The following is a 25,089-nucleotide window of genomic DNA, read 5'->3' as shown; positions in this document are numbered from 1 at the left end:
TACAGCTCTAAATTAATATTATTCAAGGGCTGGCTGGTCAAACCAGCAAGAAGACATAGAAAGTTAGACAAAACTTACTACACAGACCAAAATGAATGTACATTGCAACGCCTGAAGAATACTCAACTGCGTAAGTTACTTTAGAAGGCCACCTAATCTCAAGGGTCTACTTAATTGAAAGCTTTATGTCCCAAATGGTGTAATAGCGAGACAAATTATACGTACAATGCATAAAACAGGCATTACCTCTACATATAAGTTCAAGCAAAACTGATATTTAAATTTTAACTAAAGATATCTGTCAGCCGTACTAGGGCAAGATCATCCTACAGTACATTGGCACCTACAACAGTAATAACAAGTACAGGGAAAAGGGTTTAACGCTTCTGCACATAATATACAGCTGTGAGGCTATACAGTACCATCTACTAGGATACAGCTGAGAATGCAGGCACATTGATCTTGCTGCTGAAACCCCTTTAAAAGTAAAGAGGGTAAGCTTTTTTTAACCAACACGTAAATTATCAGTTTTGAAAGGACGGACCCATAAGGTGCTTCATTGTAACAGTCCAGTGTGGATAAATACAAGCTAACATACACCTATTCTGGAAACAAGATATGAACTAAATAAAAAGAAAGGGATCAATTTTGGCTATTATTAGCTAAACAAGCACATTTTACCACGGTTACAAGCATTTCAGACATTCTCTAAAATAAAAATAAAAAATAATTAAAGTGATCATTGCCAAAGACAGAAAACATATTGGAGAATAACGTTAGGATAAAGTGATGATGTGCTTTGGTGCAGACTTCAACATTTTTTTAAATTTAACTGAATTTATTTTGTAATTTAACATGAAGGTCACTGAACAAGAATTGGAATGAGAAATGGCATTTCCTGACAGACAAAGAAAATGCCATTTGTTGACAAAGGAATTACAGTTACCATGAATGTGGGATATACATGGCCAAAATGACCTGTTGTTACATTCGTACATCCGGTTAGCCATGTGAACATGTTCTTCGTTACTACAGGCACAGTGATTAGCAGCAACAGCGTTCAGTGATACTTACTGTATACCCCACTTATAATCTTTACTAAAAGGTAACTCTATAGGTATGCTCAACATGCATAACTATGATATACATACATTTTGCAATTAACTAAACACTAACGGTGTATAGCTATATATAGATATATTTATAGATATATATATGTATTTTTTTTTCTTTAAATAAAAATAAAACTTTTCAGTGCTTGTACACCAACATACAAAGTCAGCAACCCTTGTGCAAAACAATACGCAAGTAAGGGCAGATTTGGTATGGTTCGGTTGTCCATTGTTATGAATGAGAACCCTATGCCACTATTCAGGTGGGACAAAGGTTTTCTATTTAAGCATCCACGTTTTCTTTGCTAAGAGATGCTGCATAAACATTTCAGTCAAACGACATCTAAATAAAAGAATACTTGAACATTCATCAGGTTTTTTTTTTTCAATGTGACCAAATACGCACGCACGCACACAGGAAAGAAGACAGGGAAGAGAGAGTATTTAAACTTACAGTATAAACAAACTTCCATGGAACAACAGGCCTATACAGGGGTGCACCATTATATATATATTTATATATAGAGAGAGATATATTCATATATAAAATAGCTGTGATGGGAGAAGTTTTGTTAAAAGGCATAACTGAACACTCTTTTACCTTTTTAAATTGCTACTTGTTCATCCCATACTTCTTTCTGTGCAGCTATTTGTGTTGGTTTTTAACAGTTTTAAATCTTGAGATGTAGAAATCCTTGGCTGGAAACAGTGTAAACAGTTAACACACACTGTCAGCTTCCATTCTACTCTTTGTCACTGATGGTTCCTGTGTCCGCTAAACATTCAGAACTCCAACAGAAGAGCTCTGCAAACATGTAAATGCATTTCCTATACATTCACAGTAATAAATGCCCTGTAAATAAGCTTGGCAGAACTTTTGTTTTTATCAAATCAAAATGCACAGAAAAAAAAAAAAAAAAAAAAAAAAATGTTTTAGATAATATTTCTCATGTGTATAATATATCTATACATCTATAAAAGTAGAAATATAGATATATGTAATTAGCTTTGATAGTGCAATTCAAGTCTTACCTAAGGTATCTTAAATGTTGAACTTTGTGCTGATCAAAAACATACTTGGAATAGTCTTGAATTATTGAAGCAGCTCCAAGGGAGGCTGGTACGCTCGTAAGAGTATTTGTGTTGTAGATAAACCTAAATACCAGACTCTTGATGTATTATTTTTGTCCAAAGGTATTCTGCTAAAAAATAAAGAAGTTAACAGAAAATGAAAAATAGGGAAATCTTCTAAAATACTATAGCATTTGTCTTCAATAAAAAGCTTCATTTTTTTTCCGTATGATGTTCCAGTGGCATTTGATCTACTCAGGACACTCTTGCTCTTCACTACTGTCCACACGTATATCCATTCTCTTTTCTTTATGGCCATTGTAAATTTTTCTCATTTCTTCTTCATATTTGATAAAATTGTCACCAAACCTCGTCCATACCTTGTAAGGAACTGTAATAGTGTTGCGGTAGGGTGGTCTAACCTCACTTACCCTTAAGAATATGCCATAACGGTTGGAACCAACATCAAAGTAGAACCTTTTGTTATCCACTCTGAATGATGTTCCTTCTGGAAGCTCAGGGGGTTCATCTGCACCACCTCTTCGCTCTTCAATGTCTCCTTCTCCATAGTCTTCAATAAGCTGAACCAGAGCATCCCTAAATTCAATCATACCTTGAGCTGGCAGAACAATAGTTTGCTCCTGACCCAGACTCTGGCCAAAATAGCCAATCATCCCAGGCCCTCTGGTCATAGTTTGTCTAATTCTTAAAAAACGTCCACGCTGGTTTTCTTTAAGGTCTAGATAATATTTTCTGTTGTCTCGTTCAATGTATTCAGTCTTCAGAACACTGTGTGTTGTAGGTTCTTCTGATCCAACAGACCCTGAAGGCGATACTGGATGCGGTCTCCTCCTGGAATCGTGCTCTTTTTCACTTCCATGGTCGCTGCGTTGGGAATGACTGCTTCGAAGACCCAGGTGGGCATAATGCTCAATGAAATCTCCCAAACAATCCTTTAATTCAGCAGCAACGGACAAAGATAAAGTCAGTTTACTTTTTCTGATGTTATCCTGTCGTCCTCTACCAATCCACACCTCTGCTATCTTCAAAAAACGGCCTCGAGCACTCTGCTTAACATCCAAATAAAATCTCTTTTTCTGAATGTCTACTCTCTTAGATGCCAATTCCTGTATCTCTAAATTCTGGGAGGAGGGGTAGTTGTATTGTTGTGGGTAAACATTTCTGCTCATGCTTGCACCTTCCCTTTGGCCTCTTCCTCGCTCCATGTTTATTCTCTCAAACAACTGTAAAAAGAAAGCAATAAAAGATATAACAGATTGGAATAGTAAAAAGATGAATGCCTTGTAGAAAACCCTGGTATGTGGTTTTTGACCTACTACTTAATGTGCATAAAAACAACTTCAAGGGCAACTATATTTTTTAAGTTTCAAGCATGATGTGTTTTCATACATGAAAGAGATCATCTTAAAGCGGACCTTCAGTAATTTTTTCATCTTTCCATCTATTAAATCTTCAGCCCTTGTCGTTTTAACTTTGGATAGTAAAATATTTATTTTCTGACAGTAAATCCCTTATACAGCTCACTTCCTGATTCTTGCCTAGGCTTATGACATCATGCAAAGCGCTTTCTTTCATCAGAGTTTGCAAGGAAGGGAAGATGATGAGTCATAAGAGGTCCAATGAGAGCTGTAGAGCTGGGGTGTGCCTCTGGGTGTCTGTGTAAATCCAAGAAGTGAACAGGCTGCAGCTTCAGATACCCACAGTTAAGATGGATTCAGCCAGACTCAGTGGAGGAAGATTTCTGCAGCATACTTGAAAAGTACAAAATCACAGTATATATAAAATATGCAAAGTGGTTGGAGGGAAACTTTAGAATGTTTTTATTAAAAATTATGTGAGCAGACCGCAGTTCCTCTTTAAAGTGTAACTAAACCCACATCATAAAAAAATAAATAAATGCTATAGTACAAAATATTCAAATAAATAGGAAACCTTAATTTTGTTTGCAAATATTAAAGATTCTAATTACCAGCAAGAACAAGTCCTTTCATTTAAAGAGCACCTGTCATTTCAGATCCATCATGGCAGCGCCCGTTTGTGGGCATCCACTCACCTGCTGCCACCACGTCCCTCACCTTGTTGTGTCACTGCCGCATCACCAACTGTCCCATTAATCTTAATGGGGCTGTCGGTGAGTGAACAGCGGCTCAGAGAGGACAGTTGCACTTTAAAAATTATGATTTAAATCAAGCCTTTTTACTAGTGATTTAAATCGACCGGATTTAAATCAAATACACACTGGGACAATGTAAATGAAACAGTGTGTGTTTAGCATTACTTTAAAGCGGATGTGCCATGGGAACAAAATATTAAAAGTCAGCAGCTACAAATACTGCAGCTGCTGACTTTTAATATTAGGACACTTACCTGTCCTGGAGTCCAGCGCCGATCGCAGCAGAGCACGAGCGATCGCTCGTCACTCTGCTGCTCCCCCCGCCATCCACGCTGAGGGAACCAGGAAGTGAAGCGCTGCGGCTTCACTGCCCGGTTCCCTACGGCGCATGCGCGAGTCGCGCTGCGCCCGCCGATTGGCTCACACGCTGTGTGCTGGGAGCCGAGTGTTCCCAGCACACAACGGGCGACAGACGGGATGTGACGGAATGCCCGTCTTTCGCCCGTATCGTGTGGCCGGAAGTGGGTGCAAATACCTGTCTTTAGACAGGTGTCTGCACCCCCCTCCCCCCTGAAAGGTGTCAAATGTGACACCGGAGGGGGGGAGGGTTCCGATCAGCGGGACTCCACTTTAGGGTGGAGGACCGCTTTAATGTAGATTTATCAATGTGGGCCAATGCACTTAAGAAAAACAAAACAAAATTGTTTACACACACACACACACACACACACACTATATTTTACTTACGGCCTGCTTTATACCTATGCATTTTTAGTGCTTTTGGCATTTTGCAGATTTGCACTACAAAATGCGTTCCATAGGAAACCGTGAGGGATGGACTGTAATGCAAAACTGTAAAATGAAAAAAGCACTAAAAATTCATAGGTGTGAATCAGGCCTAGATAATATTGTGATATGGTAGCCTGGTGCACAGTAATTGACTACTGCAGGGGGCATTTACCCCATCTGTTGCAAAACTCTAATATCCCAATTACTGAAAGGGGCAGCGGTAAGTATATGCTACGGAATTTCATCCGGGGTGGGGGTAGCTTAATTTTACTTTTTTTTTCTTTAGTTAGTTCTTGAGGTACAGGATATCAGTATATGTGTGTGTTTTAAAGGAATCCTCACATTAAAAGGAAGTGGAAAACAGATTTACTAAAACTGGTGCACAAAGAATGTAGTGCATATGTGCATAGTAAAATCAATCAGCTTCTAAGGTTTAGCCCTGGTTCACATTGCAGGGATTTGGCATGCAATTTAACATGTCAAATCACATGCCAATTCAGCAGCTATTGCTGGCAATGGCACTGCCCAAATCGGTGAGATGCCGGCTTTGCGTCGCCGCACCGATTTCCAAAAGTAGTTTCTGTACTACTTTTGGTGACTTCGGGGGGGTGCAATTTTAATAGATATATGTGCAGAAACCTGCACAGATGACTCCCAGAAGTCGGGACTGACACGCGGGAATGAAATCATGCGATTTTATTCCCGCTGTCAGTGTGAACCTAGGCTCAATATTAAAGCTTAGTTGAACAAGCTGAAGTTAGAAGTTGAGTAGTTACTATGCACAGCTGCACTAGATTCTGGGTGCTCCTGTTTTAGTAAATCTCCATGGTCTCCAAATAAAACACCTTCCCCTTCAAATATCTCAAAATTGTCAACACTTTTTGGGATTAAAAAAGTGGATCCAAAATAATTGATTGCAATAACAAAGAGCATTGTTTTTGCCTCCTGGATCTTCTTGTCTGATATGATATACTTCATTTTCATATGAACTGAAAACTTCACACACTTAAAATATTGCACAAAGAGGAACCAAATGCCTTTATATTTCACCTACAAGCAAAGTTGAATGCACACATAAAGACTCACCTGTGCCAAAGCAAAGATATCATCAAGGTCTTTCAGTACTTTCTCAACACCAGAGTTACAGCTCCTATTAAAGAAGATTAAATAATAAAACGCACAATTAAAATATGCTATTGGAAACACAACAAAATTAAAGAGAACAATCAGACAAATGTAAGGTTGCCATTGCTGAATTCACGTTCTGGAAATTCTAATTTACTGGCTGTCATACCAATGAAATGACATTATGCTGAATTTAGGTTGCTTTAACCACTTCAGCCCCGGAAGAATTTACCCCCTTCCTGATCAAGGCACTTTTTGCGATACGGCACTGCGTCCGACAATTGCACGGTCGTGCAACGTTGCACCCAAACAAAATTGCCGTCCTTTATTCCCCACAAATAGAGCTTTCTTTTGGTGGAATTTGAGCACCTCTGCGGTTTTTATTTTTTTGCGCTATAAATAAAAAAACAGCGACAATTTTGAAATAAAAGCAATATTTTTGACTTTTTGTTATAATAAATATCCCCGCAAAATATATATATAAAAAAAATTTCCCCTCAGTTTAGACCGTTTATATGTATTCTTCTACATATTTTTGGTAGGAGAAAAAAAAAATATTGCAATAAGCGTATATTGATTGGTTTGTGCAAGAGAGTTTACAAAAAAGGGGAGAGATTTATGCCATTTTTGTTAGTAATGGCAGCGATCTGCGATTTTTTCATGACTGGGACATTATGACGGACACATCGGACACTATTTTGTGATCAGTGCTATAAAAATGCACGGATTACAGTGTTTACTGGCAGGGAAGGGGTTAAACACTAGGGGCAATCAAAGGGTTAAGTGTGTCCAAGGTAGTGATTCTAACTGTGGGGGGATGGACTACCACTGACATGACAGCAATCACTGCTCCCGATGACAGGAAACAGTAGATCCCTGTTATGTCACTAGGCAGAACAGGGACGTGCCTTGTTGACATAGGCATCTCCCCATTCTGCCTCTCCGCGTCAAGCTCGCAGGCTGCCGGTGAACATGGAGTTCACGGGGCCCATGGACACAGAGAAAGCGGCCACGTGGCAAATTAAAGGGGACGTAAAGTGGTCGGCAAGTGGTTAACTGCCACCCCAACATTCTCGTTTTTGTCAGAATTGCTTCTCTCTTTATACAAGTCTATAGGAATGCAAAATCTGCTTAAAGTAGGTGAAATTCATGTCACAAGGAGGTGAATTGCAAGTAAAATGCACCTGCAATGATCTTAGAAGGGTCTCACCACGATATGAAAAACACTTTGCTGGCCAAATTCCTTCAATTCGATCTTCTCTCTGTCGCAAGCTAAATATAATGTTTCCACAAAGACCATTCTATATTCATATACTAAATCAGGGTTTGACAAATTTGCTTGGAATCTAGGACCCAGCTAAAAAAGTTAGGAGCCAGAAAACGCACCCCGTCCCGACGAGCTTGCGCGCAGAAGCGAACACATATGTGAGCAGCGCCCGCATATGTAAACGGTGTTCAAACCACACATGTAAGGCATCGCCGCGATTGGTAGAGCGAGAGCAATAATTATAGCCCTAGACCTCCTCTAACTCAAAACATGCAACCTGTAGATTTTTTTAAACGTCGCCTATGAAGATTTTAAAGGGTAAAAGTTTGTCGGCATTCCACGAGCGGACGCAATTTTGAAGCGTGACATGTGGAGTATGAATTTACTTGGCGTAACATTATCTTTCATAATATTAAAAAAAAAGGGGATAACTTTACTTAAGTGTAATTTTTTCCCAAAAAAAGTGCGCTAGTAAGACCGCTGCGCAAATACGGCGTGACAGAAAGTATTGCAACGATCGCCATTTTATTCTTTAGGGTGTTAGGATAAAAAATATGTTTGGGGGTTCTAATTAGAGGGAAGAAGATGGCAGTGAAAAATGACATTAGAATTGCTGTTTAACTTGTAATGCTTAACTTGTAATACCAACGGCCACCACCAGATGGCGCCAGCTCGCACAAGGAAGAGCTGGGGACTTCACAAGGCCGCGGCCTCAATTACCGGACATCACGGGCCTCCCGCGATTGAGCGGCGGGGGAGGTGGGGCCTAGTCCGCAGCGATCCTGGGGAAAAGAACCTGCGTGGACTAGGCCGAAGCCTCACCTAAAACATCCTGCCCGCAGCGATCCTGGGAAAAAGGCCGCGACCTTTTCCCGGGATCGCGGCGAGCAGGATGTTTTAGGCGAGGTCGCGGCTTCGGCCTAGTCCGCGGAGCGCCGGTCCTATGAACAAAATATTTTTATTTTTTGCCCACCTTCCAAGCCAAGTCGCCAGGACGCTATTTCTAGTCGCCATGGCGACCGGGATTTGTCGAGCCCTGTACTAAATTATAACATACTGTGTAACAAATAATCCATAAAACTGCACTATATCAAAAGGGGAAGGATTACATGAAAGACAACGAAAGGCTTTGTTAAACGATGGATTCAATCTTCCTACAGTGAATGTCAAGTCAAAACGTTATTCTTCGTTTTGGATAGAGTGGGTAAGTGTTATAAATCCTGTCTGGTTTTTACTATTATGTTACTATCTCAATTAGAGAGTTACCCTCCATTCCCGTCCTAACAAGGCTTTACCAAACAGGAAGTGCTTTACCGGGATTATGGCTGAAGCTGTCAGAAATAACCCCAGTATCTTTTTCAGCTGGATTTCTCTTGAAAGCATTGTGAGAGGCTCATGAGCCGCTGGAACCCTTTCAGAAGCAGGAGGGGACTCCTCCCTTTCCCTGCTGTATCTTGGGCTTACCGTTTTTACCGGGGCACCTGAGAAACGATCTGACAATGCGGCCAGCTGGTCAAAGAGGCGATAAAAGACTAGATTGTCTGATTGCCTCCATGGCCTAGGAGTACCGGAGCGTAGTCATGATATCACTTCCAGTCCAGGGTGGAAGTAAATTTTAGTTTTTTAAGCAAAAGATCCAAAAATTATATATTTTTTTTAATCTTCTGCTTTTAAAAAAAGGAAAAGAAGAGATTTGGGGTATTTTTAAACACTAGATATCTCCATAAAGAGGACCTGCCATATTTATTTCTATTACAATGGATGTTTGTAATAGAAATAAAGTGATCAAAAGAAGAAAGAAAGAAGAAAAAAAAAACGGAAAATTGTATCATACATACCAGTAATTTTCCTTTCCTGGTGCCTATCCATGGCAGCATACCTGTGACAAGCTCCGCCTTGGCTCCTCCCTCAGGATTAGTGAATATTATAAAAGAGTCGGTGAACACCGCCCCCACATTCTCCGTAATATAGAACACCGAGGGTGGGAGCGTATGCTGCCATGGATAGGCACCAGGAAAGGAAAATTACTGGTAAGTATGATACAATTTTCCGTTTTCCTGGTGCCTCCATGGCAGCATACCTGTGACAAATAACTAGCTGAAACGGGTGGGATGCTGCTTAGAAGTTTTATTACAAGGACATCATTAACAAAGGTTAACAAAGAGAGGAGGCGACGGCTGACTTGATCGCCTGTCTGCCAAACTCTACCGAAGAAAGAGCTCCTGGGTCCACCCGGTAACGTTTCATAAACGTGTGTTGGGACGACCAGGTCGCTGCCCTACAGATAGTCTCGATCGACATGTTCGCCCTTGCTGCCCAAGAGGCAGAGACTGCCCTCGTGGAGTGCGCCTTAACCGTCAACGGAGGATCCAGACCTCTTGCCCTGTACGCTTTATGAATTAGCTTCACAATCCATGAGGAGATTGTTCTCGCTGACGCCTCCTCACCCTTTCTTTTCCCCCAGGGGATTATGAGCAACTTGGAAGAGTTTCTGAAAGACGCTGTGGCCTGGATATAATGCTTCAGTGTGGAGGCAATGTCTAGCTCGTGAAAAGAGCCCGAGTCCTGCTCTAGGAATGTTGGGAGTGCCCAGGGCTCCGACATGGATAAGGATGATGCAACTTTGGGGATAAACCCACGAACTGTCCTGAGTTCCACCCTGTCGGGGTAGAACACAATGTGATTGTCGTCTGCTCCTAGAGCTTGGAGCTCTGAAACCCGTCTGCCCGATGTTATGGCTATGAAAAATGTAAGCTTCAAGGTTAGATTCCACAGTGATGCTGAGCCCGAAGGGGCAAAAGGCGGATTGACTAGGGATTCTAGGATGATAGCGAGGTCCCAGGTGGGAAAAGACTGCCTAGTTGGTGGCCGGATCCTTCTGACGGCCTTGAAGAATTGGACTATTAGTAGGTCCTCGGCCCACCTCTTCCTGGTTGCAGATGAAATTGCTGCTACTTGTACCTTTAATGTACTTAGGGCAAGACCCTTGTTTAGGCCTGCCTGCAAAAAATCAAGAATTTGAGAAGATGATGGAAGCTCCGGATCGCCGCTTTTGTCAGACATGAAGGACCTGAACTTGTTCCACACTTTCCCGTATATATTGTTTGTGGAAGGCTTTCTAGCCCTTAGGAGGGTAGCAATAACTTCGCTGGAGCAACCTAGAGATTCGAACTTTTGCCTTTCAGTCGCCAGATGTGAAGGTTCAGCCTGCCTGGATCTGGATGAGTGTGACACCCCTGTGACAGGAGGAAGGGAATCAGCGGAATCTTGACTGGGGGTTGCATACATTGCCATAGGAAACCAGGGACGTCTCGGCCAGTATGGTAGAGCTGCTATTACTATTGTGGATTCGATCATTACCCTCGCCAGGAGTTTTGGTATCAGAGGCCGTGGCGGGAATGCATAGGCCAGATCGCATGTCCAAGGGGCTGTGAGAGCGTCCACTGCTTCTGCTTGGGGATGCGGTAGCCTTGAGATGAACCTCGGAAGCTTGCAATTGCTGGCAGTTGCGAATAGGTCCAGCTCGGGGGGGCCCCCAGTGGTCCGTTATCCAATTGAAGATGTTGGGGTGAAGAGACCACTCGTTGGCGTCTACGAACTTGCGAGATAGGAGGTCGGCTTGCACGTTGAGACGTCCTGGCAGGTAAACTGCCCTTAAGTCCTCGAGATTTTTTTCTGCCCACAGGATTATGGGTTCCACTTCCCTCAGCAGGGGTCTGCTGTGTGTCCCTCCTTGACGATGTATGTAAGATACGGCGGCCCTGTTGTCCATCCGTAAGAGCACTGGTTTCCCTGAGATCTCGAACTCTAGGGCTAGAAATGCCCGGCAGACTGCACGGATTTCCAGGATATTGGATACCAGGCCTGTCGCCTGAAAAGACCATCTGCCTTGTACTGAAATTTGATTGCAGTGTGCGTCGGTGGTAATTATGGTCCAGTTGACATGCCCTAACGCACGTGGCTTCATCAGAGTTTGTTTCTTCATCCACCAATGGAGGCCTCTGAGCATCAGGGTCGTCAGGCATATGTGTTGAGCTAGAAATCGTTTGTTCCACTGCCTCAAGAACTCCAGTTGAAAATATCTCAAATGCCAATGGGCCCAAGGGACCATCGGGATGCAAGATGACATCCTGCCTATCAGGCTCAGGCAGTTTGAGGCAGTCAGATATGGTCTGGAACTCACATTCTTCATCTGTCGGATGATAGACTTCACCTTCTGGGGTGGAAGGGACACTGTACCCTTCCCTGTGTTAAAAAGTGCTCCCAGATAGATCATTTCCTGGGTTGGAGAAAGATGACTCTTCTCCTGGTTTACCTTCCATCCGAATCTCGTCAGTGCTGTCAAGAGAACTTCTCTGTGTTCCAGTAGCTGGGCTGGATCTTTCGCTAGGAGAAGAAGATCATCTAAATAGTGGTATACTCTGAGCCCCTGTTCCCTTAAAGGGGCTATGAAGGCGATCAGGATCTTCGTGAAGACTCTTGGAGATGTGCAGAGGCCGAAGGGGAGACTGCGAAATTGAAGATGCACTTGGCCTACTGCGAACCTCAGATACTTCTGGAAGGATGGGAGTATAGGTAAATGCAGGTAGGCATCCTGCAGGTCTATGGACAGCATCCAGTCCCCCGGTTGGACTACCCGAATGATCGTTTGTAATGATTCCATCTTGAATTTTTCTAGGAAGATGTAGCGATTTAGCCTTTTCAAGTCTATGACTGGTCTCCAACCACCCGTTTTTTTGGGGACCAGAAACAGAGTGGAATAAAAACCTGAAAACCTTTCTGATGGAGGTACAGGAACCACCGCCTGCTGATCCTGCAAGGAGAGAAGATATTGTTGCAGCGCTTCTGCTTTTTGAGGAGACTTTGACATCTCTGTCGGAGAGAAGAAATCTTTGGGGGGGTTTGTCTAAAAACGTTCAGAAATGACCGTATTTGATCGTGGAAACTACCCACGGATCCTTGCATTCTTGCTCCCAGATCTTTGAGAAGAGTTGAAGTCTGGCTCCCACAGGGACTGCTTGGGACGGCTTGGCGTCAAAAAGACTTAGTGGGATCCTGTGGAGTAGAGGCTGTTGCCTGTCTGCGGTTTTTCAGGAAGGTGGACTGGGTGCTTCTCCAGTTTTGTCTGAAGCCTTTTCCCTGCCTGGGTTGACGATAGTCCTTATTCTTAGAGTACTGGAATCTAGGCACAAAAGACCTGGAGCGCCTGGGCCGTCTGTCTTGGGGTAACAGGCCCGATTTCCCACCAGTGACGCGAGAGATGGCTTTATCTAATCTCTCCCCGAAGAGGGCTTTCCCATCAAATGGTATCTTGCACCAATTCTGTTTCGATGCAACATCTGCCGACCAAGGCTTCAGCCACAGGGCCCGCTTGGCCAATACTGTGTGGAGCATGGATCTTGCGGAGCATCGAATTGAATCGATGGCAGCTTCTCCAATAAAGTCTGCAGAAAGTTTAAGTTCATCTAAGGCTTTAATAATGTCCTCCTTCGGCACCTCCTGCTGGATGGCCGCCTCTATGTTATCCGTCCACACACGTAGCGCGTTGGATACTGATGTCAGGGCTATTGTGGGTTTACAGGCATTGCCCGCCATCTGGTAAGCTTTCCTTAAATCTAGGTCCATTCTCCTATCGAGAGGATCTTTGAATGAAGTCGAGTCCTCCATCGGTAGTGTAACGTTCTTTGCTAATCTTACCACTGCTGCATCAACTGTTGGAGGGCCTTCAAGCATTGCGGAGTCTGCCTCTGAGAGGGGGTATAGTTTCCCCAGGCGATTGAGGGAAAATCTTTTCTCCGTTCTCTTCCACTCTTCCTCAATCACGCCTTTAATTTCATCCATGAGAGGAAAAACGGAAATCTGACGCTTGAGATGGGGAAAAAAGGCTTTAGACTTTTTGATCTCTGTCTCGGGCTCATCCCAGCCGATTGCTTGTTTTACGGCTTGTACATAGGGTTGGACCATGGCAAAGGCAAAGCCAGATGCTTCCATGTCGTCAGAGGAGTCACCTGAGACGTCATTCTCTTCTTGAGGTTTAGAGGAGGAAGCAGGCGCTGGGCGCAGCATTCCACTTGTGGAGGGCCCTGGGAAGGCCTCCTCAGCCGGATGGTCCTGAGGAGGAGACGCCGGCTGCTGTGGCGGCATTGTGGCTACCAACTCCGCAAAAGAATCTTTTATTGCCTTTTTAAGGAGGTCCGCCACCTGTCTGCTTTCGGACTCTCTGTCCGTCGCATAGTCCTTCAGGCAGGTTCGGCAAAGCCGCTTATGTGGAAGTGGGGAAGCCCCACAGGCCTGGCATTTTGGAGATCTCTGTCTCGGGGAGCGTGAGTGATGGCGCTTCTTGGCTGATGCCTTCTTGCCATTTCCATGGTCATTACGCTTTGGAGACCTGCCTCTGCTGAGACTAGAATCAGAATCTTCATGTCGCCTGAAGGTCTTCTTAGACGTCTTCTGGCGTACAGGGCTGTAATAAATAAAAGGTACCAGCCTCAGTGCACTCTTTTTTTTTTTTAAAAGCATAGACCTACCTGGATGTAGGTCCTTACCTTAGGTGTGGAGTAGGTTCTTGTATGGGCGGCGAATGGCTCATATTTGGCGGCTTAACGGAGGCAGCAGCTAAGGAAAAGATCCGGGAGAAAGCAAAGGGTTAACACTTTAAGTCATATCCTGGCTCAGGGGGTGCTATTGGTTCCTTATTTATATAAATATTAAGCTCAGGTTTTTTTTTTTTTTGGACCCCCGACCCCAAAGAATTGTTCCGAGAAGAAAAGGGAAAAATTCGTCCCCCTTTTTTCTTTTTTTTAAAAACCCCCTTTTTTTTTTTTTAACCGGGAAAAAAAAAGTTATTAGGTTCTGGAGCTCTTGGTGGATGACCTTCTCCCGACAGCCTCAGAGCCCTTCTGAGGCCGTCGGGGAGTTAAAATAGGATCCACCAGTCCAGGGAACACCTCCGCCCTGAACTCATTGAGTTACTGGCAGGAAAACCTTACCTTTCCCCTTAACCAAGATTGCCGCCGCGGCTTCCGGACCTATCGCGCATGCGCGAACCGGCGGCCCTAGGACCCGGAGATCCCGGCCGTCGGCGCCTGCGCAGAACGCGGCGGAGGACGCCGCAAGTAAATAAATAATGATAGGGATGGCGTGCGCGCTCCCTAGGGGGGAAGACTACAGGGGAAGGGGCGCACTTTGCGTGGAGATGGATCAGAAATCCATCAGTGTAGAGGGGGGCCCGAGGAGGAAGAGGGGGGGAGAGAGAGGAAAAACAAAAAAAAGGCTCCAGTATGCTGGGTGTACAGTAAGAGAGGGGGAGAGGAAAATAAAAGGAGAGATGAAAGATGTAAGGATAGCTGCTGCCTCTGAGCCCTGAAGAGCTAATGCCTGATAGATGCCTGACAAACACAGGCAACAAACACAAAGTTGCAGATAGCATTCATATCTAAGGGCTAAGTCTGCTTGTCCCAAAAGAACCTACAGAAGGGACTCCCAACCTTATCAGCGCGTTTAGCTGCCCAAGAGAAGGGACCGCATCCGGGAGAGGCTTGAACCCGGATGGACGCTGCCGAATGCATAAGGTAAGGACAATTTGTTCCAGTAAATTCACTGCCATGAGGTTTGAGGAAAAAAAGGAGAATGTGGGGGCGGTGTTCACCGACTCTTTTATAATATTCACTAATCCTGAGGGAGGAGCCAAGGCGGAGCTTGTCACAGGTATGCTGCCATGGAGGCACCAGGAAAAGAAAGTAAAGAGCCCCCATCCCTCCATGCATACCCAAGTTGTGCACGCATATGTAAATGGTGTTCGCACCACACATGTAAATGGTGTTCGCACCACACATTTGCGATATCGCCACAAACGTTAGAGCAAAAGCAATAATTCTAGGGCTAGAACTGCGTTGTAACTCTAAAAAGGTAACTTGTAAAAATTCTTAACGCATCGCCTATGGAGATTTTTAAATAACCATAGTCTGTGGCAATTCCACGAGAATGTGCAATTTTAAAACATGACAACATGTTAGGTATCCATTTACTTGGCGTTACATCTTTCATATTTAAAAAAAAAAAAAAAGTGTGTGTGCATGTGTCTGTGTATTTTTTGAATTCATTAAAGTTTTTTTTTCCCTAAAAAATTGTGTGTCACTGCTGCGCAAATACCGTGGGACATAAAATATTGCAACGATCTCCATTTTATCCCCTAGGGCACAGGTGCCAAACAAAAGGCCCACGGGCTGAATCCAGCCCTCCAGGCCATTTCATGTGGCCCTCGCACCTCTCCTGCAGCTGCAGGAGAGCTCCAGCCCTCCTCTAGACCGATACTTTCTGATTTCAAGCAATGCATCCAGCTTCTTCCCAGCAGCAGCATAAGGAAAGGGGGTGCACTGTGATGTAAGGGAGAGTGGGGGACTGAACTTCTGATGGTGGGGTGGCTCTTGACATCTAATGTAAAGGGGAGAGGGATGCGCTGGACATCTAATCTTACAGATATAACCAGCCCTTTTGAGGGCAATCATAATGCTCATGCAGCCCACAATGAAATTGAGTTTGACACCCCTGCCCTAGGGTGTCTGCTAAAAATAAATAAAAATACATAATGTTTCTTATATGTTTTGGGGTTACAAGTCATTTTCAAGGAAAAAAATACTGACTTGTAGATAAAAAGTGCCAGAAAAGGCTTGGTCATCAAGTGGTTAAACATTATGTACTGAAAGGAGAGGTATTAGTATCATATATTTGCACATCTATACATTTTCAAATCTATGTGAAAGCCACACTGCCTCATCAAGCCCATCTACGCAGTTTGGTCCCCAATTCTAGAATAACAAAGCACCTACCCTGGAGCATACACAGCAATAAATAGATTAAAGGCATGTATGCCTGGAGGTATCTGATTCTTGATAAAAAAAGGTGCAGAGACACACCAGAGGACCAGAATATCAGAGCACAGCACAAAGGCAGCTGAAGGCTTCAAGCATGCCTCAGCAATCAATAACTAGCAATTTAAAGAATGGTGCATGTTACCAGTACACTTACCAGACAGTCAGCAAAGCACCCAAGATAGGGGTTTATTAGTCTGAGTGTGGGTGGTCTTCAAACTTTCCATCCTTCAGACTTTATGCTGGCTGGAATGTGGCCATTGTGAGTAGAAAATGCTTTGGTGTCAATGGTATTAGTGGGAGGAATGGTGCCGACTCTTGGTTGCAAGAGAAGAAATAGTGCCCTATCATTGTGTCAGTGGGAAGAATGGTGCTCCATTGTTGGTGTCATTCTGAAAAACAGTCCCTTGTATTAGCAGGTGAAATATTGCCAATCATTGGTGTCAGTGGAAGGAATGGTGGTTCATTGCTGGTGTCCAAGGGCCAGTTAAAGGCAAGCAAAGGACTGTATCTGGCACTGGGCCACAGTTTTGAGACCACTGGGGTGGAATTAGGGACCGTGAGTGCTTCCATATAGATTTTCAAATATGTCCTACTAGCACCCGCTCTTAATATATAGGGTCAGATCCACAAAGCAGTTACGCTGGCGTATCTATTGATACGCCGCGTAACTGCTAGGTTGCTCCGGCGTATCTTTGTTTTGTATCCACAAAACAAGATACGCCTGAAGCTGGGCTAGATCCGACTGGCGTACGTCTTAGTACGCCATCGGATCTAAGGTGCATATTTACGCTGGCCGCTAGGTGGCGTTTCCGTAGATTTCCGCGTCGAGTATGCAAATTAGCTAGATACGGCGATCCACGAACGTACGTCCGGCGCATTTTTTTTACGTAGTTTCCGTAAGGCTTTTTTCGGCGTATAGTTACCCCTGCTATATGAGGCGTATCCTATGTTAAGTATGGACGTCATTCCTGCGTCGAATTTTGAATTTTTTACGTCGTTTGCGTAAGTCGTTCGTGAATAGGGTTTTACGTAGAATGACGTTCACGTCGTAAGCATTGGCTTGTTGCGGGTTAATTTCGAGCATGTGCACTGGGATACCCCCACGGACGGCGCATGCGGCGTTCAGAAAAAACGTAATTTACGTTGGGTCAAGTAAAATTAACATAAAACACGCCCACATCTTTAACATTTGAATTCCGTGCCCTTACGCCGGCAGAATTACGCTACGCCACCGTAACTTTAGAGGCAAGTGCTTTGTGAATACAGCACTTGCCTCTCAAAGTTGCCGCGGCGTAGCGTTATTACGCTACGCCGGAATAAAAATACGATCCACTACGTGGATCTGGCCCATAGTGTTTAAGTAGTGCTGGCCATTTCTTTCATTTGAATTTAAAGGGGTTTTCCACCCATTTTGTAAGTTTATTAAAAGTCAGCAGCTACAAAAAGTGTAGCTGCTGGCTTTTAATAAACCGACACTTACCTGCTCCACGGCTCCAGCGACGCGCCGGACGGGGCTCCGCTCCTCGCCCCCCCTCACCGGCCGGCGTCTTCATGCTCAGTGTGGGAACCCGGCCGTGACAGCTTTCGGCTTCACGGCCGGGCACCCACTGCGCATGCGCGAGCGGCGCCGTCTGATTGGACAGGCGATCGCCGAGGACCTGTCACATGTCCTGGGCGATCGCCTACAGCAGCCCCTTCCTGTAGGTGATTAAGCTTAATCGCCTAGGCAATTAGGCTTAATCGTCTACCCGGAAGGAGGAAGTGGGACAGGAAGTCCCACTCCTCCTGAAGCCCCCACTCCCCCCCCCAAAAAATTACATGCCAAATGTGGCATGTAAGGGGGAGAGGAGTGGGTTAAGAGGAAGTTCCAAATTTGGGTGGAACTCCTCTTTAAGCAGTAAAAATCCAACAGGGTTTACACGCTTTCCCTTTTACAAAAAAAAATAAATAAAAAATAAGTTTTTCAATAAGGCCCTTTTCAGACGGACGGCTGTTTTGCCGAAGTAAAAAGCACTACCAATGTTTTGTGAAATTCAAGGCTCCAGGCACTGCGATTAGCTGCATTTGCACATTGCGATTACATGCTTTTACGTGCGTTTAATTGCGGCCGCGTTTAGCTGCGGTATTCATTTCCATAGCAACCCTTTTTATTTTTTGGGATTATGATGTGCTTCCTGTTCTTTTTTTTCCAACGCTGCTATCCGCAGTTGACAAAAAAGACTGTGATTACCTGCGGTTATGTGCATATAGCTGCGCTACATCGCACCTGGACGCATTCAATAAAATTTTTTCTATTCGCACCAAACCGCATGTAACAAAATCGCACGTAAACGCTGTGTGTGAATGGGGCCATAGGAAAACATTTTGTGCTTTTAGCTGCGGTAGAAAAATAGAAAATCCGCAGCTAAAAGCACCATTCTATCCTTCCGTCTGAAAGGGGCCTAACACTTGCATCGTTATTTCTTTCTACAAAAACAAAATAATATTCAAGCATGTATTATTTTATTTATTTATTTAAAAAGTACCTTCTATTGAGCCTGCTTCACATTTATTTTGTTTGCTGCTGTGGTCCTACTTCCCATTAGACCCCTTTTAGACTTGTCCAACTTGTCCTGCGACTTAGGACTGCAAAGTCACATGGCAAGTTGTTCCTCTATGATTTCCAATGAGTACCATTCATATTTGTGCGACTTCAAGGTAGTCCCTGTACTAAATAGAGCCACACATGAGCCATTGACGTCACTTCAAGGTTACAGTCGCCGCCCACCCCCCCAATCTGCTAATTTCAGAGGCAGCACATAAATATACAACGGCATGAGGATTAATACATGATCCCATGCATGCCTGGATGGATAGTCACTATTCAAGCACGGCCCAATGCAAGTACAGAATCTAACCACATCAGATCAACCAGCCCTTTGCTTAAAGCGGGGGTTCTCCCTAAAAAATTTTTTTTTTCTAGCATGTCATTCAGCATAGTAGCGTGAGCTACAGTATGCCTTTATATTTTTTTTTGGCGCCGTACTCCCTGTTTAATCGCGTAGTAAAGTTTCAGGGGAATGGGCGTTCCTATGCAGAGGGCTCGTGATTGACGGCCGGCTATGGCGCGTCACGGAAATAGCCGAAATAAGTGTTTGCTCTTCACAGCGCCTGCGCAGTCAGCTCCGATGTCTGTGCGCAGGCGCCGTATAGCGCCGTGAAGAGCCGAGACCTACTCCGGCTATTTTCGTGAAGCGTGACGCGCCATAGCCGGCCGTCAATCACGAGCCCTCTGCATAGGAACGCCCATTCCCCGCGGGGAGTCTGAAACTTTACTACGCGATTAAACAGTGAGTACGGCGCCAAAAAAATATATAAAGGCATACTGTAGCTCGCGCTACTATGCTGAATGACATGCTATAAAGTTGTTTTTTAGGGTGAAACACCGCTTTAAGTTGTTTGAGGGTTAGTTTAGATCATGATCTTTGTAGTATACTCACTTCCAATTACAAATAATTTAATTCCTCAATTTTATTTGCCTATAGAGCTTCTACCCCTCTTGCATAATCGCAGTTGGGTATTGGACTACATTGAACGGATGACCTACTTGAACTATGTTAGCATTCAAGATTAATAACCGTATTCAATAAATATATAAGTTCTTCCCGTTTATTGTATTTTGGTTTAGGGTCACATTTTTCACATTTATAACACATGGTAGCTTCTGTATACTTAATGTATTGTCACAACATTCCCACTAGTACACAGTGGGTTGATATCACCCAGTCACTTAATTACACCATTTCACCTCACATTATTTCATTCTTGAGACTACCTTGTTTGTTGTTTGACAGTCTTGTATAGCCGGATTCAAAAAGACTTACGACGGCATATCAGTAGATACGCCGTCGTAAGTCCGAATGCGCTCCGTCGTATATTGGCTAAGATACGACCGGCATAGGTCTCCAACGCCGTCGTATCTTATGTGCATATTTACGCTGGCCGCTAGGTTCGTGTACAGGGATTTACGCGTCGAATATGCAAATGACCTAGATACGCCGATTCACGAACGTACTTGCGCCCAATACGCTGTTTACGTAAGGCGTTTTTCCGGCGTAAAGATAAACCACCAAAAAGATGGTGCAGCCCATGCAAGGTATGGACGACGGAACAGCCGTCGTATTTTACGTCGTTTGCGTAAGCGTACGTTAATGGGGCTGGGAGTAGGTTACGTTCACGTCGAAAGCAATGAGTATTTGCGACATGATTCTGAGCATGCGCGCGCATGCGCCGTACAAACGGCCCTCATTTACATGGGGTCACGGCTACTTTACATGTAGCACGCCCACTACCTGCCTAATTTGAATTAGGCGGGGTTACGCTGGGCCATTTGCGCGTCAGTCCTTTTACACAGTTAAACATTAAGCAATGGAACACTGTGTATATCTGTATTTGCATCACTGTACCATGGAATATGTATTGTATCCTATAGCCTGTATTTATATTTTAATTGTAACATGACATTTGAATTTCTTAATAAAGAATGTTTTTACTTATTTCATCTTGGACATAGTTATATTGCTGCTAAAACCCCCCTTTGGGGGAATTTTCCTATTTCATTCATTTCGGGGGGGGTGGGGGGAGGGCAGCCTCCATATCTCTACCATATGTTTTTTCCCCCATTTTGTCCCTGTACTACTTTGGTTTGACTTTGATGCGAGTTACACAGGCAGTCCCTGAAATCGTGTCGAAATTGCAGTAGTGTTAAAGGGTCTTAGAGGTTCGCCCCCTCACCTCTTTTCGCCGCCGCCATCCAATTAGAAAGTACTGTGGGATCTGGCTGTTAAGCGGAAAGGCTTCCTGCATGTATCCTTACCTGTCAAATGTCTCCCTTCTGTCTGTTACAAGAACTGAAAAACTGCAGATTCTGTGGGTGGATCTGTTTGGAGCTCGGTGGGTGGAGTCGTGATGTCAGTAGACTCCCCACCCTCCTCTACACTCCCCTTGTCAACATGCATTTTCTTCTGTGTATTTCTTACACTGAACTTCTGCTATGATCACTAACATCCAGTCAAAATCCAGGAAAGTCACCACATGACTTCAGAAAAGGAGTGGTGGTGGGAATTAAAAAATAATGCCTGTCTCCAGGCTAGTGCATGAGATATGTAAATAACCTGTCACTCACAGCCAGGGGGCAAAATGGACTAAGGTTTTTCTTTGTAAGTCCATTTTATTTCACTGAACAATAAAAGAGGATTGCTCAGAGCTGGATCAACTCTGTGTGGCAAGACTGGGCATTGTACATTGTGACATCAAAAAAAAAAAAAAAAAAAAATGTCAGGTTTACATCCACTTTAAGGAAAGGAATATACCACAAATGGATTTAAGTACCCAATTGTGAGAACAGAAGCATAAGTCCCCCATAGTAAACTTTGTGCCCATTGCTACTCCATCACCAGTGAATACTAGCAGTGTCATTTAAAGTGGAGTTCCACCCACAATTTCACTTTTTAAATATAAATACCCCTGTAATACACAAGCTTAATGTATTCTAGTAAAGTTAGTCTGTAAACTAAAGTCCGTTTTGTTAGGTTGTTACATCATTTAGATTTATATAATTATTAATTATAGTTTATAATCTAGAAATAGACCGTGGCCATCTTAAATGTGGGCATCATGAAGCCAGACTGTATGACTTCCTGGATTTCAGCTTTGCATATCTCGCACATGCTCAGTGCACAAGCAATGTAATAGGTTTCAGTCAGGTTTGCAAGGACTACTGGGAAACATGATGCCTATCCCAGAAGCCCTTGCAAATAGCCTAGGCTAATAAGGAGGAGAAAGTAATGAAGGACTACAAAATAAAGGTATTTACAAGCAACAAATTAAATAAAAATTGCCCATTCTGAACACTATGAGATTAGAGCATGCAGCACAGACAAACATAAAAAAATGGGTGGAACTCCACTTTAATGAAAACATGCACCTCCGAAACAATTTATTTCAGCACAATGGATAGTGATCGGTAGGGGTGCAACGGATCACAGTTGATCCGTGATCCGAACGGGTCACCCCCTTCGGATCGGATCACACTGTGATCCGCGGATTGCCACGGCTCCGGAGCTAGGCCGAAGCCGCGGCCTTTCCTAATGTTACGGCGGCGGCTCCGGAGCTAGGCCGAAGCCGCAGCCTTTCCTAATGTTATGGCCGCGGCTTCGGCCTACCTCCGGAGCGCAACCATAACGCTAGGAAAGGCCGCGGCTTTGGCCAAGCTCCGGAGCCGCGGCCATCTTGGTACACCCGGCGGCAGCCCTCCTCTGTTTACACCCACAGAGGAGGAGCCCGCACTCGGACACACCGCTCGGGGAGTGCCTGTCGGTACTAGCTCAGGGGGGGGGTCACTGTACTGAGGAGGGGTCACTGTACTGAGGGGTCACTGTACTGAGGAGGGGGGGTCACTGTACTGAGGAGGGGGTCACTGTACTGAGGAGGGGGTCACTGTACTGAGGAGGGGGGCCACTGTACGGAGGGGGGGGATCACTGTACGGAGGGGGGGGGGATCACTGTACGGAGGGGGGGGGATCACTGTACGGAGGGGGGGGGGATCACTGTACGGAGGGGGGGGGGATCACTGTACGGAGGGAGGGGATCACTGTACTGTACGGAGGGGGGGTCACTGTACTGAGAGGAGGGGGTCACTGTACTGAGAGGAGGGGGGGGTGTCTGCACTGAGGGGGTACTATAGTTGGTGGGGGGGGGGGACATGTGGATATTACAGTGGGGGAGATTTTTTTTTTGTTGCCGATCCGAAAAATGATCCGATCCGTGACTCCTGATCCGAGGAACGATCCGAACTGAGTTTTTTGATCCGTTGCACCCCTAGTGATCGGTAAATAAATCGCACTCTGTGCCACTCAAGTTGTAAAAGTTTATGATATTAAACTATAAAATTAGCACATGAAGAACATTGCTGACCTTTCACCTGATTTTATGCTTGGATAGGCTCTGCATAGGACACAGTTAAACTAAAGAATGTTTCTGTTTCGAGCTTCTTGACTGAGCAACAGACTGACATTCATCATTTTCAAACAACTTTCTTTTGTTTATCTGGAAAAAAATCCTGAGCATTGCAGGAATGAGGGAAACTATTCTGGGCCTACTGATGGTGTCAGAGTGGGCTGTGAACCATTAAAATCGAATTTTACGTTTCCTGGCAAGATTCAGGGCTCATTCAGGAGGTGCAAAGCCCTGTAAAGCAAGGAGAGCCTTTTATCTTTGTGTACTGGCAGCCAATAAAAGTAAATAAATACACAGAGATCTCCTGGCTTCTCCTGTGGGCAGATCTTTAGCCGTCTTGATTGGCCAGCACAAGATGATATCACCACCGCGCAAGGGCAGGCACTGTGCTAGAATGCTAGCACAGCTCAGTGTACATTCTACAGATTGTGAATGGGCAGGTAAGAAAATGTTATTGCAGAAGCGACATCACATGTCTTTTCTGCAAAAAATGCCCCGCTTGTTCACAATTTTTTATTTTACTTTAGATACGCTTTAAATTGTGTGTCTCAACCCTCTAACTGACACTTTAGCTGGACAGCATGTCCTGTTAAAGGAAGTAAAAAAAAAATAACAGACTTACTGGCCAGATACCACTTCCTTACTGGGCACTTAAACCCACCTCCTGCCCAGAACAGCTTTCAGCGCTGACGCATTTTGTATGACAATTGTGCGGTCATACAATGCTGTACCCAAATTAAATTTTTATAATTTTTTTCACACAAATAGAGCTTTCTTTTGGTGGTATTTAACCACTTAAGACTCGGACCTTTATGCAGGTAAAGGACCTGGCCAGTTTTTGGGTTTCGGCACTGCATCGCTTTAACTGACAATTGCGCGGTCATGCGATGTGGCTCCCAAACAAAATTGGCGTCCTTTTTTCCCCACAAATAGAGCTTTCTTTTGGTGGTATTTGATCACCTCTGCGGTTTTTATTTTTTGCGCTATAAACAAAAATAGAGCAATATTTTTTACTTTTTGCTATAATAAATGCCCCCAAAGAAGATATAGTTTAGGCCGATACGTATTCTTCTACATATTTTTGGCAAAAAAAAAGAAATCGCAATAAGCGTTGAACGATTGGTTTGCGCAAAATTTATAGCATTTACAAAATAGGGGATAGTTTTATGGCATTTTTATTAATATTTTTTTATTTTTACTACTAATGGCGGCGATCAGCGATTTTTTTTTGTGACTGCGACATTATGGCAGACACATCAGACAATTTTGACACATTTTTGGGACCATTGTCATTTTCACAGCAAAAAATGCTATAAAATTGCATTGTTTATTGTGAAAATGACAATTGCAGTTTAGGAGTTAACCATTAGGGGGCGCTGTAGGGGTTATGTGTGACCTCATATGTTTTTCTAACTGTAAGGGGGCGGGGCTGGACATGTGATGTCATTGATCGTGTTTCCCTATGAAGAATGGGGAAGGTGTGTTTACCCATACCTCTCCCCGTTCTTCAGCTCCGGGGGGCGATCGTGGGACTTCAGTGGCGATCGGGTCCGTGGGTCCTGTGGCCACGGAGCTTCGGACCGGGTCGCGGGCACGCGCAACCCACGGCTGGGCACTTAAAGGGGACGTACAGGTACGTGCCTGTGCCCAGCCGTGCCATTCTGCCGACGTATATCTGCAGGAGGCGGTCCTTAAGTGGTTAATCACCGCTGGGGCTTTTAT

General features: G+C 44.3%; 1 protein-coding gene across 1 annotated transcript in view; it reads right to left on the bottom strand.

Moving 5' to 3' along the window:
- Positions 1-825: 825 nt before the first annotated feature.
- Positions 826-25,089, bottom strand: part of PURG (purine rich element binding protein G) — a 31,349-nt gene continuing 7,085 nt past the window's right edge. Inside the window, exons 2-4 of the mRNA XM_040325346.1 lie at positions 6,193-6,256; positions 2,145-3,427; positions 826-1,986 (exon numbers count right to left, since the gene is read on the bottom strand). Of these exons, the coding sequence (XP_040181280.1) occupies positions 2,435-3,409 (975 nt within the window). The 5' untranslated portion in view covers positions 3,410-3,427; positions 6,193-6,256 and the 3' untranslated portion in view covers positions 826-1,986; positions 2,145-2,434. The remainder of the gene's footprint in view (positions 1,987-2,144; positions 3,428-6,192; positions 6,257-25,089) is intronic.

The sequence above is a fragment of the Rana temporaria genome, chromosome 1, assembly GCF_905171775.1.
Source record: "Rana temporaria chromosome 1, aRanTem1.1, whole genome shotgun sequence".
In the NCBI taxonomy this organism is placed as follows: domain Eukaryota; kingdom Metazoa; phylum Chordata; class Amphibia; order Anura; family Ranidae; genus Rana; species Rana temporaria.
Note: the sequence above shows the minus strand (reverse complement) of the source record. Positions and strands in the feature narration are given on the sequence as shown.